The sequence below is a fragment of the Echeneis naucrates genome, chromosome 10 (assembly GCF_900963305.1).
Source record: "Echeneis naucrates chromosome 10, fEcheNa1.1, whole genome shotgun sequence".
Taxonomy (NCBI): Eukaryota; Metazoa; Chordata; class Actinopteri; order Carangiformes; family Echeneidae; genus Echeneis; species Echeneis naucrates.
Window position 1 is genome coordinate 20,311,849 of NC_042520.1, and position 13,836 is coordinate 20,325,684.

Genomic DNA, 13,836 nt, shown 5'->3' on the forward strand with positions numbered 1-13,836 from the left:
ACCAAGCACACTGTGTCCTCAGAAGCCACATCATAATTCATATCTGCATCAATATGTAAATGCGATCTCATAAGACTTCCAGATGAGCTTTTGCACCTTCAAAATCGACACTATCACATTGTCAGTCATTATCACCTCCGCGTTGTCTCTGAAGACTTACCTTCAGGCGTTTAACTCAGACTTGTTCTGCTTGTCTCTCCTCTTAGCTACAGCTTTATTAGCTTTTCCTGTAAGAAAAAAGAGCCACCATCATTACCATCACAGTTAGCAAGCTATTCAATTTGTGCCATTTACAATGACTTCCTGTTATAATGTAAAAATGAAATATTACCCTTAGTATCCAGTGACACTGGCTGCCCTGAGGGCTCTGGATCATCTGGTTGAGCATCATCAGACTTCTTGTAGTAATATTGTTGATCAGGAGGTCCAAACCGCTTCACACACACACGCATAATTAGTCTGTGGCTTTGTGGCGATACAATTTGTTCAAACAGTTAACATACATTGTAACATTGTTTTGTCTACCTTGTCGGGCCACATGAAGCTAATGAAGAGAATGATGGGAAGTCCCACTGAGAAGACGTAGACGCCCCAGAGCCAGGGGCGCTCACGGGTGGCTAACAGGAGCCTCTCTATGATACCTGGCTAAAATACCCACAGAAAAATAAACTGTGTGCACAACACTCCCTTTTTTTAAACAGCCACAGATCAGATGGCTTATACAGTAACATCATTACCACAAGTTGATCATGAGAAAGAATAAGACTTTTTTTTTATGTATACGTTTTTGGGTCAGAATGGGTAGAGCCCATGCACACTTGGCTTCTTATCATTCTCCTTTGTCCCTGTTCTAATTCCTGTCCTGTATGATCATTGAGGTATAAACAAGCCCAAAATAAAGTAAATACACGCTGCAGGGAGCATACTTCTCTGTTTCATTAATGCAACTTTGAAGTTGAAATTTATTTTATATTCACATTAAGAAAGATTGTAACAGACGAAATATAATTGTTTTCGATTGATCTCGCTCATTAAAAAAGAGCTTTGGTGATGAATCCAGATTTTACCTCTGCTCCAGCTGACACTGGTGTCACAATGGCTACCAGCGTCACACACACCACCTCAAAGCTGATCTCCATCTCTGAAACACATAGCCATACAAGTGTGCTCCCACACACAGCCAAATACACAATGTTCAAAAGCTAAGATAAGATTGTCGATAAGACCGTACTCTTTAGTGAGAAAGGAGAGAAGGAGTAGTTTCTGTTGTGACTAATCTTCAATCTTCTGTAAAGACATAGCAGACAAAAAGAATGAGAGATAGGAGGGTCAAGCCAAACAGGTTCCTGATAAAGGATAATAACATGTAAGAATCAAAACAAGCACAGAACACAAGAGGAAGTAGAGTGGGGCAAAAGAGAGACAAGATGAAAATACAGAAATAAGTGAAGAAAAAAAAAAAAACAAGGCGCACAGGAAAAGCTATAGAGAACTAAAGAGTGTGTTACTACCTTTTCACACAGTGATTTTTCCACAGTCTCCACGAGTTGTTTAAAAGTCACTTCCTGAAATCTTTCAGCCATGTAATGTTGGACTTTGGTCCCAAGTCACTTGCTGACATCCTGCACATTTTGCACATTATGGTTGTCAGACATGGTCATTACATAGACATTCATACGCCTTACATGGTCTGACCAATTGATCATGCTCAAAATAAACTAGCAGGGTGAAGCTGAACTAATATCCTTACAACAGAATTTCACGTTTATTAAGAATTTCGTCTTCATATAATATTGCATGAAAGAATGCATTCAGTTCCTTGTCACACAATATTATTTTTCACCAGAGTGAAGAGAAGAGCTTGTGCAACACCAAACCTGGCAGGAAATGTGCTGAAAAACATTGTTTTAAAGTTTGGGAGATTGATGTTTTCTGAAAATGTCAAACTCTTTTTGTTTTTTTGAAGAAGGTTAACACATTGTGTGTGTTTCTAAACTAAAATACTAACTCATAGCATCTGTTCTCTCTTCAGGCAGGGAAGGTCCTCCTGAAGGTGAGGGTAAAAAAAAAGATCTTTCATCTCCACCAACACTTGTCTTTATAGTGGAAGTGGAGGGGGTATTACAGTATTTTTTTTAAATTGTGACCCTCGAGGAAGACATGTTAGCAGCGGCTCAATTTCCATATAGCATTGCATGAAAATCACATGGACAGTTAAATAATTCATTTTGAATTAAAGTGAGCAGATTTAATCTGATCTAATCTTGCCCATGCAGTGAGGTGCTGCGGTTGTTGTTGGATGGCTGTTTCCATCAAGCTTTGTGTTTTCACAATGTTTTTGTTCTTTCTTGAACAAGCTCTAATTTTAATCACATAAAATATCCTCTTGGCATGGCACAGAGCAACATAGATTGTGGCAAGTAATTATTGTACTGGTCGAAAATATAACTTAGAAGATGTGATAATGACCTGCTGGAGAATCTGAGTAAGATACACAAGAGCTTCACTAGAATGGGATGCACAGATGTACAACATAACCCCTTCACCTTTGTTGTCACCAGCAAGAGGGCATAAATTCTTTATTTTCCATTGTTCTAAGGAGCATCAAATGTTTGAGCAAAGGTTTTATTCCCTTAGATCTGAAGAGGGTTAGGGTTAGATAAATAAAACACTACCTGGTTCAGCTGAAAAATACTGAGATACTGAATGTCTTCATCCATTCTAACAGCAGACAGTGACTCATTGGCATTCATAGGCCATAATCGAGAACATCCAATTATGTATCATTGTGTTTACATGTCCAAGACTTTCGTCTGCTCTCGAGGTAACTTTCTCGAAGTCTTAGTATTAGTAATCATATTAGTATCAGAGTACATGTTGGCTTTTTTGGGATTTTTAAGGCCTGAGCAATTAACATTGTGAGAGCCGTATTGAATCTGTAGGAGTCTTTATTTTATGCCTAAATAAATGTTGTCGCTTAAACATAAGTTTAGTTGAAGAAATGTAAGCCAGAAAATAGCCCAATGGCGCCACCCAGAAAATGAAGAAAGTCAAGCAACTTGCGACAGATTGACATGGACGTATGAAAATTTGTCCCTCTGACAAAATTCTCAAAATTGTACGTAATATCTAGCCAACAAATATTTATCTCTCCAGATTGTTGGATAGAACTGATATTTGCTCTTTTTGTAAATCTGAAATATAAAGTTTTTTTTTTTACTTATTTTATAATTGCTCATTTTGTGTTGTTTTATTTTTTAGAAAGATTTTGACATTTCGTTGTAACAAAAAATTCAGTAAAGGTTTCTCTAAGGTAAACATATTTTTTTCCTTAAAATTAACAACAACCTTTTTATTTTAAGTTGATTTCATAGTCATAAAAACAGATGAGCAAAATCTACCGCTATTTAAATAATTTATTGAAATTATTAATTTGAGAAAAAAACTTAAGCCATCTGGTTTTATGAATTAAGCTTGACCACGACTCGCACATTATTTTCATTATTCTTTTGTTATACTTCTTTGAAATGAAACGGCTGCAGTTTCGTACATTCTTTGTTCTTTGTCCTGCAAATAGTCGAACAGACAGTATGTTATTAAAAAAAAGTCCAGGGTCTTATGCGCTGTCTCCAACAGGAAGTCAACCTTTTAATCGATTTTCTGATTTTGATTCATTTTCACCATTTCCACACCTAATACTTGAAAACTCCTCTGATGGTTTTCCTGTCGATGACTTCACATCAGTCAGTATCATGTCATGACGAGATGAAAAGTTAGCAAAAGCTTCTTAGTTATTTATACCTGCTGGGGGTGACTAGGCCACTAACTTTAAGATTTTTAACATAAAACAGGAAGTCTCTGGCATACGCTGTTGTTTCATAATTTATTTATTCATCTTCCACTGCTTATCAGTTTCTGGGCTGTCGGGGGTGCTGGAGCCAATCCCAGCTCACACTGGGTGAGGGTGGGGCCAGCCTGGACAGGTCACCAGTCCATCACAGGGCTAACATACTAGCCATGAGAAGCTCAATTCCTTTCACTGATTCAAGTTTATAGGAATCATTCACCTAAGTGAATCAGACATTTGAGTCATTGTGTCAGTGTAAACACAAACTCAACCAGCACTGAGTATGGGAGTATGCTGCTACTGAACTGGGAGTGAGAGACACAGGACACATTAGCTTGACTCTGAATGGGTTACCCCAAATGAGTTGTGATTCAAGATGTTTGAATAAGTTCCCACAAGAGGAGCCAGGACTCAAGCAGTGGCCGATTTTGACTCCTCTCGCGAGAGGACGAGAGGAGTCGGGATTTACAGTTGAAACCAGAAGTTTACATACACTATATAGAAAGGCACATAAACTTTTTTTTCTCACCGTCTAACTTTAAATCAGATTACCAAAATTATTTCTATTTGCTAAATGCCAGAATAACGAGAGAGATCATTTTTTAGACAATTTTTTATTACTTTCTTGAAAGTCAGAAGTTTGCATACATTTCATTAGTATTTGGTAGCATTGCCTTTCAACTGTATGACTTCGGTCAAACGTTTTGGATATACTTCCACAAGCTTCTCACAACAGTTTGCAGGAATTTCGGCCCATTCCTCCTGACAGAACTGGTATAACTGAGCCAAGTTTCTCTCACATGCCTTTTCAGCTCTGCCCATAAATTTTCAATAGGATTGAGATCGGGGCTTTGTGATGGCCACTCCAAAACATTGACTTTGTTATCCTTAAGCCACCTTGTAACCAGTTTGGCAGCATGCTCAGGGTCATTTTCCATTCGGAAAACCTATTTGCCCCCAAGCTTTAACTTCCTGGCTGATGTCTTGAGATGTTGCCTCAGTATTTCCACATAATGTTCTTTCCTTGTGATGCCATCTATTTTGTGAAGTGCACCAGTCCCTCCTGCAGCAAAACAACCCCGCAACATGATGCTGCCACCCCCATATTTCACAGTTGGTATGGTGTTCTCAGGCTTACAAGCTTCCCCCTTTTTCCTCCAAATGTAACGATGGCCATTATGGCCAAAAAGTTCAATTTTAGTTTCATCAGACCACAGGACATGTCTCCAAAAATAAAGGTCTTTGTCCCTGTGTGCATTTGCAAACTGTAATCAGGCTTTTTTTGGGGTTTCTTTTGGGGTAATGGCTTCTTCCTGGCCTTTCAGCCCATATCGGGTGTTTATAGTTGCGTATAATTATTTGAACAGATGAACCTGGCACCTTCAGGCATCTGGAAATTGCACCCAAGGATGAACCGGACTTGTGCAAGTCCACAACTCTCCTTCTGATATTCTTTTCTTTTGATTTTCCCATCATGTTACACAAAGAAGCAGCGTGTTTCAGGTGTGCCTCAAAATACATCCATGGGTGTGCCTCTAATTAACTCCGATGTTGTCAATAAACCTATCAGAGGCTTCCAAAGACATGACATCATCATCTGGGATTGTTTAAAGGCAGAGTAATCTTAATGTACGTAAACTCAAAGTAATTAAAGTAATTAAAAAAGTGTAAAAAAATCCTTTTCTCATTATTCTGGCATTTAGCAAATAGAAATAATTTTGGGAATCTTAACTGACCAAAACAGGAAAAGTTTAATCTGATTTAATTAGTTAGTGATTTAAAAAAAAAAGGTTAAGTGCCTTTTTATATGCATTCATATGTATGTTCAACTGTATATGCTGTGAATCTGGACATGTTACTGTGAGAGGAGCCTTCAGTATGTGCAGTGTGTTGGACCGGGTGAGTGACAGCTGATAGCGGAGAGAGAAAGGGGGTGAAACAACAAACCAAAGGGATGATACAGTGATTAGTCACAGTCCACTATAGTGACACGTCGTCTGGTCTCTTCTTTCCAGTTCATTGCCTCAAAAACATGTGCGGCAACAGCACACAAACCACTATGCTGCCTCATACAATGTCCAATCTGGTCCTTGTGTCAATGCTGAATCAAGTTTGGAGTGCCACCTACTGGACACAAGGATTCACCCTCATTACACAAACATCTTCCAATTAATATATTTACAGGGTGTGTTCTCCACTACGACACGCCCACAAAATAACGAAGCAAACAAATGCATGGAATTTACTCTAAAAGCGCAATGTTAGAATGGCCATTTAGCCGTAGGGCTTCAAAAAGCAGGAGGCATGTGGCAGAGGCTAGGTGCAGAACAACCACGGTGTTTATTTCACCACACAGAAGACATGAACAGCCACAACAAATTGTGGGAGTAAACACACGGCAACATGTGGTCCTGACAGCACCGGACAGATAGAAACTGGGAGCTTTATATCAGCCTGATATACAGGATCACTGGCATTGACCGCAAGCCCGTGCGACAGAGGGACCACTAAAACGTGACAAATTCATTTAAATGCATATACATCTAACCATTTACCTGTTTTTAATATTTATGGTTCAATTTGCAGTTTCCCCAGAAGACCTAAACGACAGATTAAAGTTCACTAACACCTCAACACTTATCTAACTGGTTCCCCCCCGGAACCTTCAAATAGGTGCTCTTTGGCCCAAACATACTGAAGAGGAGAGAACAGAGGTGAGTAATTTAAACACACATTTACTTAACAGCAATGATTTGAAACTCAAACTGACTTTTCTGTATTTTGTAAACACTAGATCACATCTTTAACCATCTGTCAACTACACATCACTCACTACTTTTGCAATACATCCAGTTATCAAACCTGTTATCAAATTAGAATGAATGAATGTGGATTCCAAATCAGTCTTTGTAAATGAATGTCAACATTTTTTGAAATGGTAGTTATGACTATTTTTCAATATACATGTTATCACCGTTAACACACAAATGCAGAAACTCAGACAGCTCCAGGACCTGATGCAGTTGCATGTTAATAAGTTACCCATGGAACTCCTTTTAGGATTTTTGAAAATATGGAAAACATATTGACTAGAGCAACAGTGTTTGAAGAATGAGATGGAGATTAGAGATTGCAAAGAAGCACGTGTTAGGAAACAATGTTAAGATATGTTTGATAGTTTGGTATTGTATATAATAAAAATCAGGTAGCCAATTCTCTTTAAAAACACTATTTTTGGAGCACGTATTACAACATTTTCATGGTTTGATGACCTTTGTGTGAAAAGTTTGAAATGTTTGGCACTCGTTTGTGTTTAATGACATTACAATGACTACATTTTGGTTAAATGCCGTTTTAGTATATGAAGGTTTACTCTGTGCATGCTGTGCCTCCATATTCTCCTCCTCACCATGTCCTCCAGACTCCATGAGGGGTAGTCACAGCCCAACACTTCCCTTATTTGTTCTTGCTAATGTAACCGATGATGTCATGGGTTTAACCATGAATGCGGAGGTGGTTAGACAATAAGTTTAATATAGTAGGTTAATAAGTATTTTTGGGATATTGAGCCAAGAAACTGAGAAAAGTATTTTTTCTTTTATTCTTCAAACATTTAAAATGAGAATTAGATCCCCTGAATGAATTCTGGTTCTGCCCAGGCTAATTACTCAGTAGACTTGGGCCTGGATAAAGAGTTGACCTTTGTTGGCTGGTCTGTGCAGGAGAAAGCTTTGCAGCTTGGGATGTGGGACTGACTCGTGTGTTCTATGATTTTAGAGTGTTCATTTTAATAAGAAATCCATGTTGGATGGCCAAACTTAGCAGCTGATGCTACAAACTTTCTCTCTCAATGCATTCATTTTACGGTCACATTGTTTCATTTATATCTAAAACATGTTCTCAGCTTTTTTGGGCTGCAATGGTGTAAAGTTACAGTTTTCTACCCCATTAAAATTAAATATCTGACAAACATTATTAGTAATTAATGTTAGAATAATTCATTTTAATACAAACTGCATGCTGCATGCCTATACTTAGCAGCTACTGTTACAAAGTTTCTCAATGCATTGATTGTACCGTCATGTTGTTTCATTTTTTAATTAAACATTCTCAACTTTTTAGGCTGCAACGCTGTAAAGTAACTGTTCCTCATTTTACCCGAAACTGTGCGTAAAACTGTGAGGCTGAAGGGTTTAACACATTTTCAAATAAGATGCAATGCATTTCTGTCATGTCATCATCTAACCAAATGAGAGCTTTATTTTATTTTGTTTTTACTTTTTTTGTGTTGTATTTATATATAAGTAATTGCATTTAGTGACAATCCAGATTTTGTGTGCTATTTTATTACTGCCGAATGTTGATTTCGCTGCGAACACCGTCACACCCAGAAACACTCTCGTTGCCATCCGCTTCTGACAGGAAGCCACTGCCTGTCGGTGCTGTAGAGATGTTGTGTTCGAGAGCTGTGAGCCGCTGTTTCAGTCGCAGCTGGGAAGAGTTGAACTCGCTCTGCAGACGGGCCAGGCATGTCTGAAAACAGGGTTACCATTGCCATCATCTTTTCAACTATAACTGTGTGGACCGTACTAATAGTTGAGGTTAACTAATTGTTCTGACCTGTAGTCGATCCAGAGTGGTTTCCAGCCTCTCCACTTTCTCCTCAAGTTCCTCCCCCGCAGACACATTCATTTCCTCCAGAAGCCCCTCCTTCTGCAAGATGTCCCGCCCCCTCTGTTCCAGTTGGGCCCTGGCATGGGGGAACTCTTGAAGGGCCTCCATTAGATCTTGTTTGGAAAGGCAAAACAGATCTGAGTATCCCAGACTGCGAATATTAGCTGTGCGTCTGTTCCCCATCTTACTACCGCTGATGTTCAGGATGCTGATTTCACCAAAGCAGCTTCCTGAAGTTAGAACAGCGAACTGGGTGACTCCATCCTCCCCCACCACTGCCAGGCGGCCATCTTTAATAATGTACATCTCCTTACCCACATCTCCCTTAGGGAACAAAGACAGGATATACAGGCTAGTAAAGCTGGTACTGCAGCTATTCATACAGCAGTGCACTGTACCTTAACCTACACTGTTGGGTGTATGTACACTGTAGAGACTTAATAACCTTATTAACTGTTAATTTCAAGAGTGCTTTTGGTGGCTTCTATATGAACTTACGTCTTGCTATTGCAACAAACTACATAACTAAAATAAATCGACTACAATAACATGTACAGCAACAATGGTTTTAAAACTAACCTTACGACATATGTAGTCTCCCGGACTGAAGACCTGTGGTCGAAGTTTTAACACCAACTCTACAAGGAGGCCGGCCTCACAGTCCTGGAAAATACGCACCTATGCACATAAACAAATACAAAGACTTCAGTTTTTCCATTGTAGTACTTGTATGGGTCAGAAGCAGATATATGCAAATACAAGCAGATATATGGAAGGCAGTAACCCTGGCAATTTCAGTGATGGTCATTTTATTTTTCTATTTTGCCTCAACCTTTTATTTTCTTTTGGTGAATCATCAACGATGGATGAAGTCCCAATTGTATCTCCTCTGATCTCCTGTCAGCTCGTTCTTACTCACTCTTTGCTGTGTGGCAATCCCTCTGAGTAGCATCAGTTTATTACCCACATCAAAGATATCTTTCCTTTTTTGTGGGATCAGTTTTTGTGCCAAATTGTTCTCTGAAAAGACACAAGTTTAGAAAACGTTGGGGAAGTGGATCTTTACCTTTTTCAGTGTGTCCAGGTGAACATTGAGAGCAATCTCTGCTCTCAGTTTATTGGGCAGGCTCCTCAGCACTTCCTGCTCATCTATAGTCTTCTGATTGGTCCAGAGGTAGTCAAACCAGCGAATGACACGCTGTTCTAGCCCTTTGCTTACATGTCTGAAGTGCATGTAGTGTTTCAGTGCATCGACACGGCTCTGAAAGACTGCTCTCGTGGCATTCATATTGGAGATCATAGCTCCAACGTTTCCCACAATCGAGGCAAAAATCAGGACACCAACCTGGAATAGAAGCAAAGCGTCACCTGTTTTAAAGGCCAACCAAGGAGATATTATCTACTATGATTAAACTATTATTAAAGACATACCAAAAAGTCAAATATCAAGAAAAGATATTCCTCATCTCTAACGGGAGGTGGCGTCTCTCCAATAGTTGTCAGCGTCAGAGTTGACCAGTACAGACAGTATATGTAACTCCTGGTCAGCGAGCCAAACTCTGGGTCAGACGCATTGGGATAGACCCAAGAATCAGACCCCAGGCCCAAGACCTTGGAGAAGCTGTAGTACACACAGGCATTCCAGTGGATGATCACCAGGATGTACAGAACCAGTTTACAGATACGGAATGCGTTTGGGTAGCCCGTTCGAGTTTCTGTACGTTCAAAGAACTCAAAGAGACGGTTCAGGCGCAGGAGACGGTTGAATCGCAGAAGAGGAGTGTAGCTGATTCCAACACTCAGGTACAGGAGGTCAGTGGGAAGGATGGAGAAGATGTCCAGTTTGCACTGTAAGGTTCGAATGTAGGTTTCTCTCAGGCGCTGCACGTCTTTCACCATCAAGCCTTGATCCAAAAAACCTTCACAAACAAATAGGAACATCAAGAAATTGGTGAATCGGGAAACTTCAAACAGCTTCAGTGGCGAATGTGTTAATTTAACTTCTGCGTCTCTGAGGTGATATTTTACCTGTGTGGAGACGAACAGCAATATCCAGGATGTAGACTCCATCACAAACATAGTCCAGTACCAACCATACTAACACGTTTCTCATCTGGAGCTCATCAAAACAGGCCCTGCAAAAACAGAAAAGGACACTCCAGCATATTAAGGGAACAAAAGAAACATTATGTGCCATGCAAAGCACCAGGCCCTAGAAATAAATATTCTCCCAAGAAACATAATACCCCCTTTTGACGAACAACTTTCAAAATTGACATGTTGATTGAAGTGATACTTTATCTTTTATTAGTAATTTGAACGGTAAAGGGTGACATGAAACAGGTCAAAGAGAAGGCAAATGACATGGAGCAACGACTCTAGCGCTGAACCATGGACCCATCTGCTTAGAGCATTTGCACTCTAACCGGTTGGCAATCAGATCACATCTACAAATTCAAACATTTTCACAACACAGGAGCATAGGAGATGACACTATATATATCCAATGGCAATATTATGTATCAGTACTACAGAATGTATAAACTCAGCTCTACACCTCACCACGTCTGAGAAAGTGAGCATTTTAAAATGAAGCAGTGCCTCCCAGGCACAATGACCACTTTCCAACTCAGCAAATGGTCAATATATTTTTTCTTTTTGTGGACATTCATTGAAAGAGAAATACAGTGTACATAAAGTTGATGTCACATTCAGGTCTCTTTTCTTTCGACCATGTCAGAGCCAAAGTGCTGGCTGTAGTTTTAGTATCAGTGGTGAAAGTGGAGGACCTATAGTGGTGTAAAGGGCTCTGCTAGAGCTGTAACTTATACAGTTACCAACCTGACAACTAGCAGAGTCCAGTTATAAAAAACTGCAGAACCAATCACCATCAGCCAGTGGTAGTATCTGTCATCAGATGGGGATAAGACCACAATATTGCACCTCCTTCTCCTGACAGACAGGAAAAGAGAGATAAAAAAAAAAAAATACAACAACAAGAAATTACTGCATATGCAAACGTCAGCAAATGCTTTGATGAGTGTGATTTTTGTCAGAGCTTTTGGTGTATTACGGGCGTCTGGTTCGTCTCATTTCATTATCTGCATCTGATCCAGTGCGGCTGCGGCTAAATCTGCTGGGTGGGGCCTGCATGTCCATGTTGGCAGGGCCCCTGAACCGCTCCAAGAAGGAATCAGGTCGCTCCGTCTCTTCAGCCAAACCTTTCTGAGCCCATTCTCTCAGGGTCATCACCATATTCACAATCCTGCAGAGACAAAACACACATTTTTACCCATTAGAGTGAATCTAAGGTGCAAACATGTTGCAATAGCAGAGAACCACCGTCAACATCATCACAAATAAATGGATGTGTATTGACACTTTTGAAATACAGTACCTGGACAAAGCACCTCGTGCACGAAAAGAATTCTGGGAATTTATTCTGTCAATTGCCGCCATCCTCTGTAGCTCCGAGGAAGTGTCGTCACACATCGACTGTCCTCTGCATATCACAAACATCAACAGAAGGCGGCAATCAGAAAAACACTCTGGACAAGAAAACTCTGATGCTAAAGGTAGAAAAAGAAAAGAAAAAGAAAAGTACTGCATCAGTCTCTTATCAAAACTATGACTTTATCAAGTCACTGATATATCAGCAAACATTTATCTATTAATACATCACTCAAAATAGAATTATCATTCCACTCTACTTAGCTGTCTAAGTGCCAAGCGCATGCAGCTACAGTGAGTCTCACTTCCACTCCTGTTTCTGTTCTGTTTTAGCTTCTGCCAGTCCCTGAGGCAACCTTAAACGCTCAACATGCTCCTGGATAACTTTGTTAATCTGATAATGGGATGTATACAATATATTTATATTATATTTATATATTTAGTGAAGAGACAGATGGATGTATTTATCCATAAGATCATAGAAAATATAACACTGTAATCCATTCTGGTGAACAAATCAATTTACCCAAAAATCTTTTACAACCAATCATGAATGTGTGTGTATGTGCATATGTACGTGTGTGTGTTTATACCTGCTGAGTGTGCTGTCAGCTCGGTCACTCTCCTCCTCTGTCCATGTTTTCACAGACAGCCTGTGGGAATCCTGGACCGAACCCGTCATACTACACACATGTATGCACACCACATATATACCAACATTATGTTACACCCATCGTAACACAACAGGATGCTACTAACAAACACATACACACATTAAAATGCCAGCTACAGCACAGATTCACAGACGAGCTAGAGAGCTTCATGTAGACAGCCAGACACCACACACACACACACACACACACACACACACACACACACACACACACACACACACACACACACACACATCTCCATAACCGGCACACACACATGCAATGATAGACCCTCTGTCAAAAAAGAAAGGTCATCCAGTGTGAGGTCACCATGTATCAACCATCACCACGGAAACCAGATGGCATGGCAACAAGCTTAGTAGCAGTCATGAAAACAGATCATATGAGGGAGCAACATGAAGACAGACACAAAAGGCTCAAAGTCAACAAACCTGATAAATTTACAGATGCCTCAGTTCAAGTCATCAATCCATCAGCTCTGGTCTCATCTTTAGTTCAACCACATTCCATCTATTTATCCATAAATCTGTTAAACATCAAAAGACGGTCACCACGAAGGACTGACTGATGTTCACATGAAGCGATGGATGGATGGAGTGAACAAATGTGACAGATAAAAGGTGCAATCACATGGTGCTCAACAAAAGAGTTGTTTAAATTGCAAATTGTATGTGTGTGTGTGTCCTCGCCAGCAAGCTCATTTGAATTCAAGAACCTTGTTTGAAGTGGCCTCTAAACTCCAAGTGTTTCTTTGTGTGCATATATTCTCCTGATTACTGAACGCGAGGTGTTTTCATCCACACACCTGCACATGTGAGCTGGGATGTCATTTCATTTCAGCTTTGATTTCTAAAATGGGGTTTTTGCTAAAAACATAACCACAGCCAATCATCCTCACTCAGGGAATAAACAGATAAGGTCAAGAGTGCTAGATCTGTGAAACATGAAATCATGTGCAGGGTAAACAAGGATATTTTTAGGACTGAATGTCACATGGCTGGTTGAATTAGACCCAGGACAAAATCAGTGAGCTAATCAGCCAGCTCGCAACACTGATTACACTTGTCCATCAAATTAATATGGTGCTCTGTCACCTACACTCTGTATATATTAAAGCCTCATAGCACTATTGTTTTGTTAAAGCAACTGACCTGTGAGCCTTTACTCTTACAAAATGGACAAATGCAATAA

At 39.9% G+C, this 13,836-nt stretch overlaps 1 protein-coding gene across 1 annotated transcript; it reads right to left on the reverse strand.

The window, feature by feature from the left end:
* Window positions 1–7,684: 7,684 nt before the first annotated feature.
* cnga2a (cyclic nucleotide gated channel subunit alpha 2a) lies at window positions 7,685–12,653 on the reverse strand. Its single transcript, XM_029511987.1, has 10 exons — window positions 12,565–12,653; window positions 11,919–12,023; window positions 11,595–11,786; window positions 11,363–11,464; window positions 10,550–10,656; window positions 9,953–10,440; window positions 9,588–9,866; window positions 9,101–9,199; window positions 8,468–8,845; window positions 7,685–8,380 (listed from the first exon to the last, which is right to left on the reverse strand). The coding sequence occupies exons 1-10, from the start codon at window positions 12,651–12,653 to the stop codon at window positions 8,195–8,197; spliced, it is 2,025 nt and encodes a 674-aa protein (XP_029367847.1). The 3' UTR covers window positions 7,685–8,194.
* Between the last annotated feature and the right edge of the window lie 1,183 nt (window positions 12,654–13,836).

Excerpts from the sequence above, each read along its gene's own strand:
- cnga2a (XM_029511987.1), bottom strand. The coding sequence starts at position 12,653 with ATGACGGGTTCGGTCCAGGATTCCCACAGGCTGTCTGTGAAAACATGG. Across the intron at positions 9,200-9,587 it reads ACCTGGACACACTGAAAAAG|GTGCGTATTTTCCAGGACTG; the intron begins GTAAAGATCCAC and ends TTATGTGCATAG. Across the intron at positions 8,846-9,100 it reads GAGACTACATATGTCGTAAG|GGAGATGTGGGTAAGGAGAT; the intron begins GTTAGTTTTAAA and ends TTGTTCCCTAAG.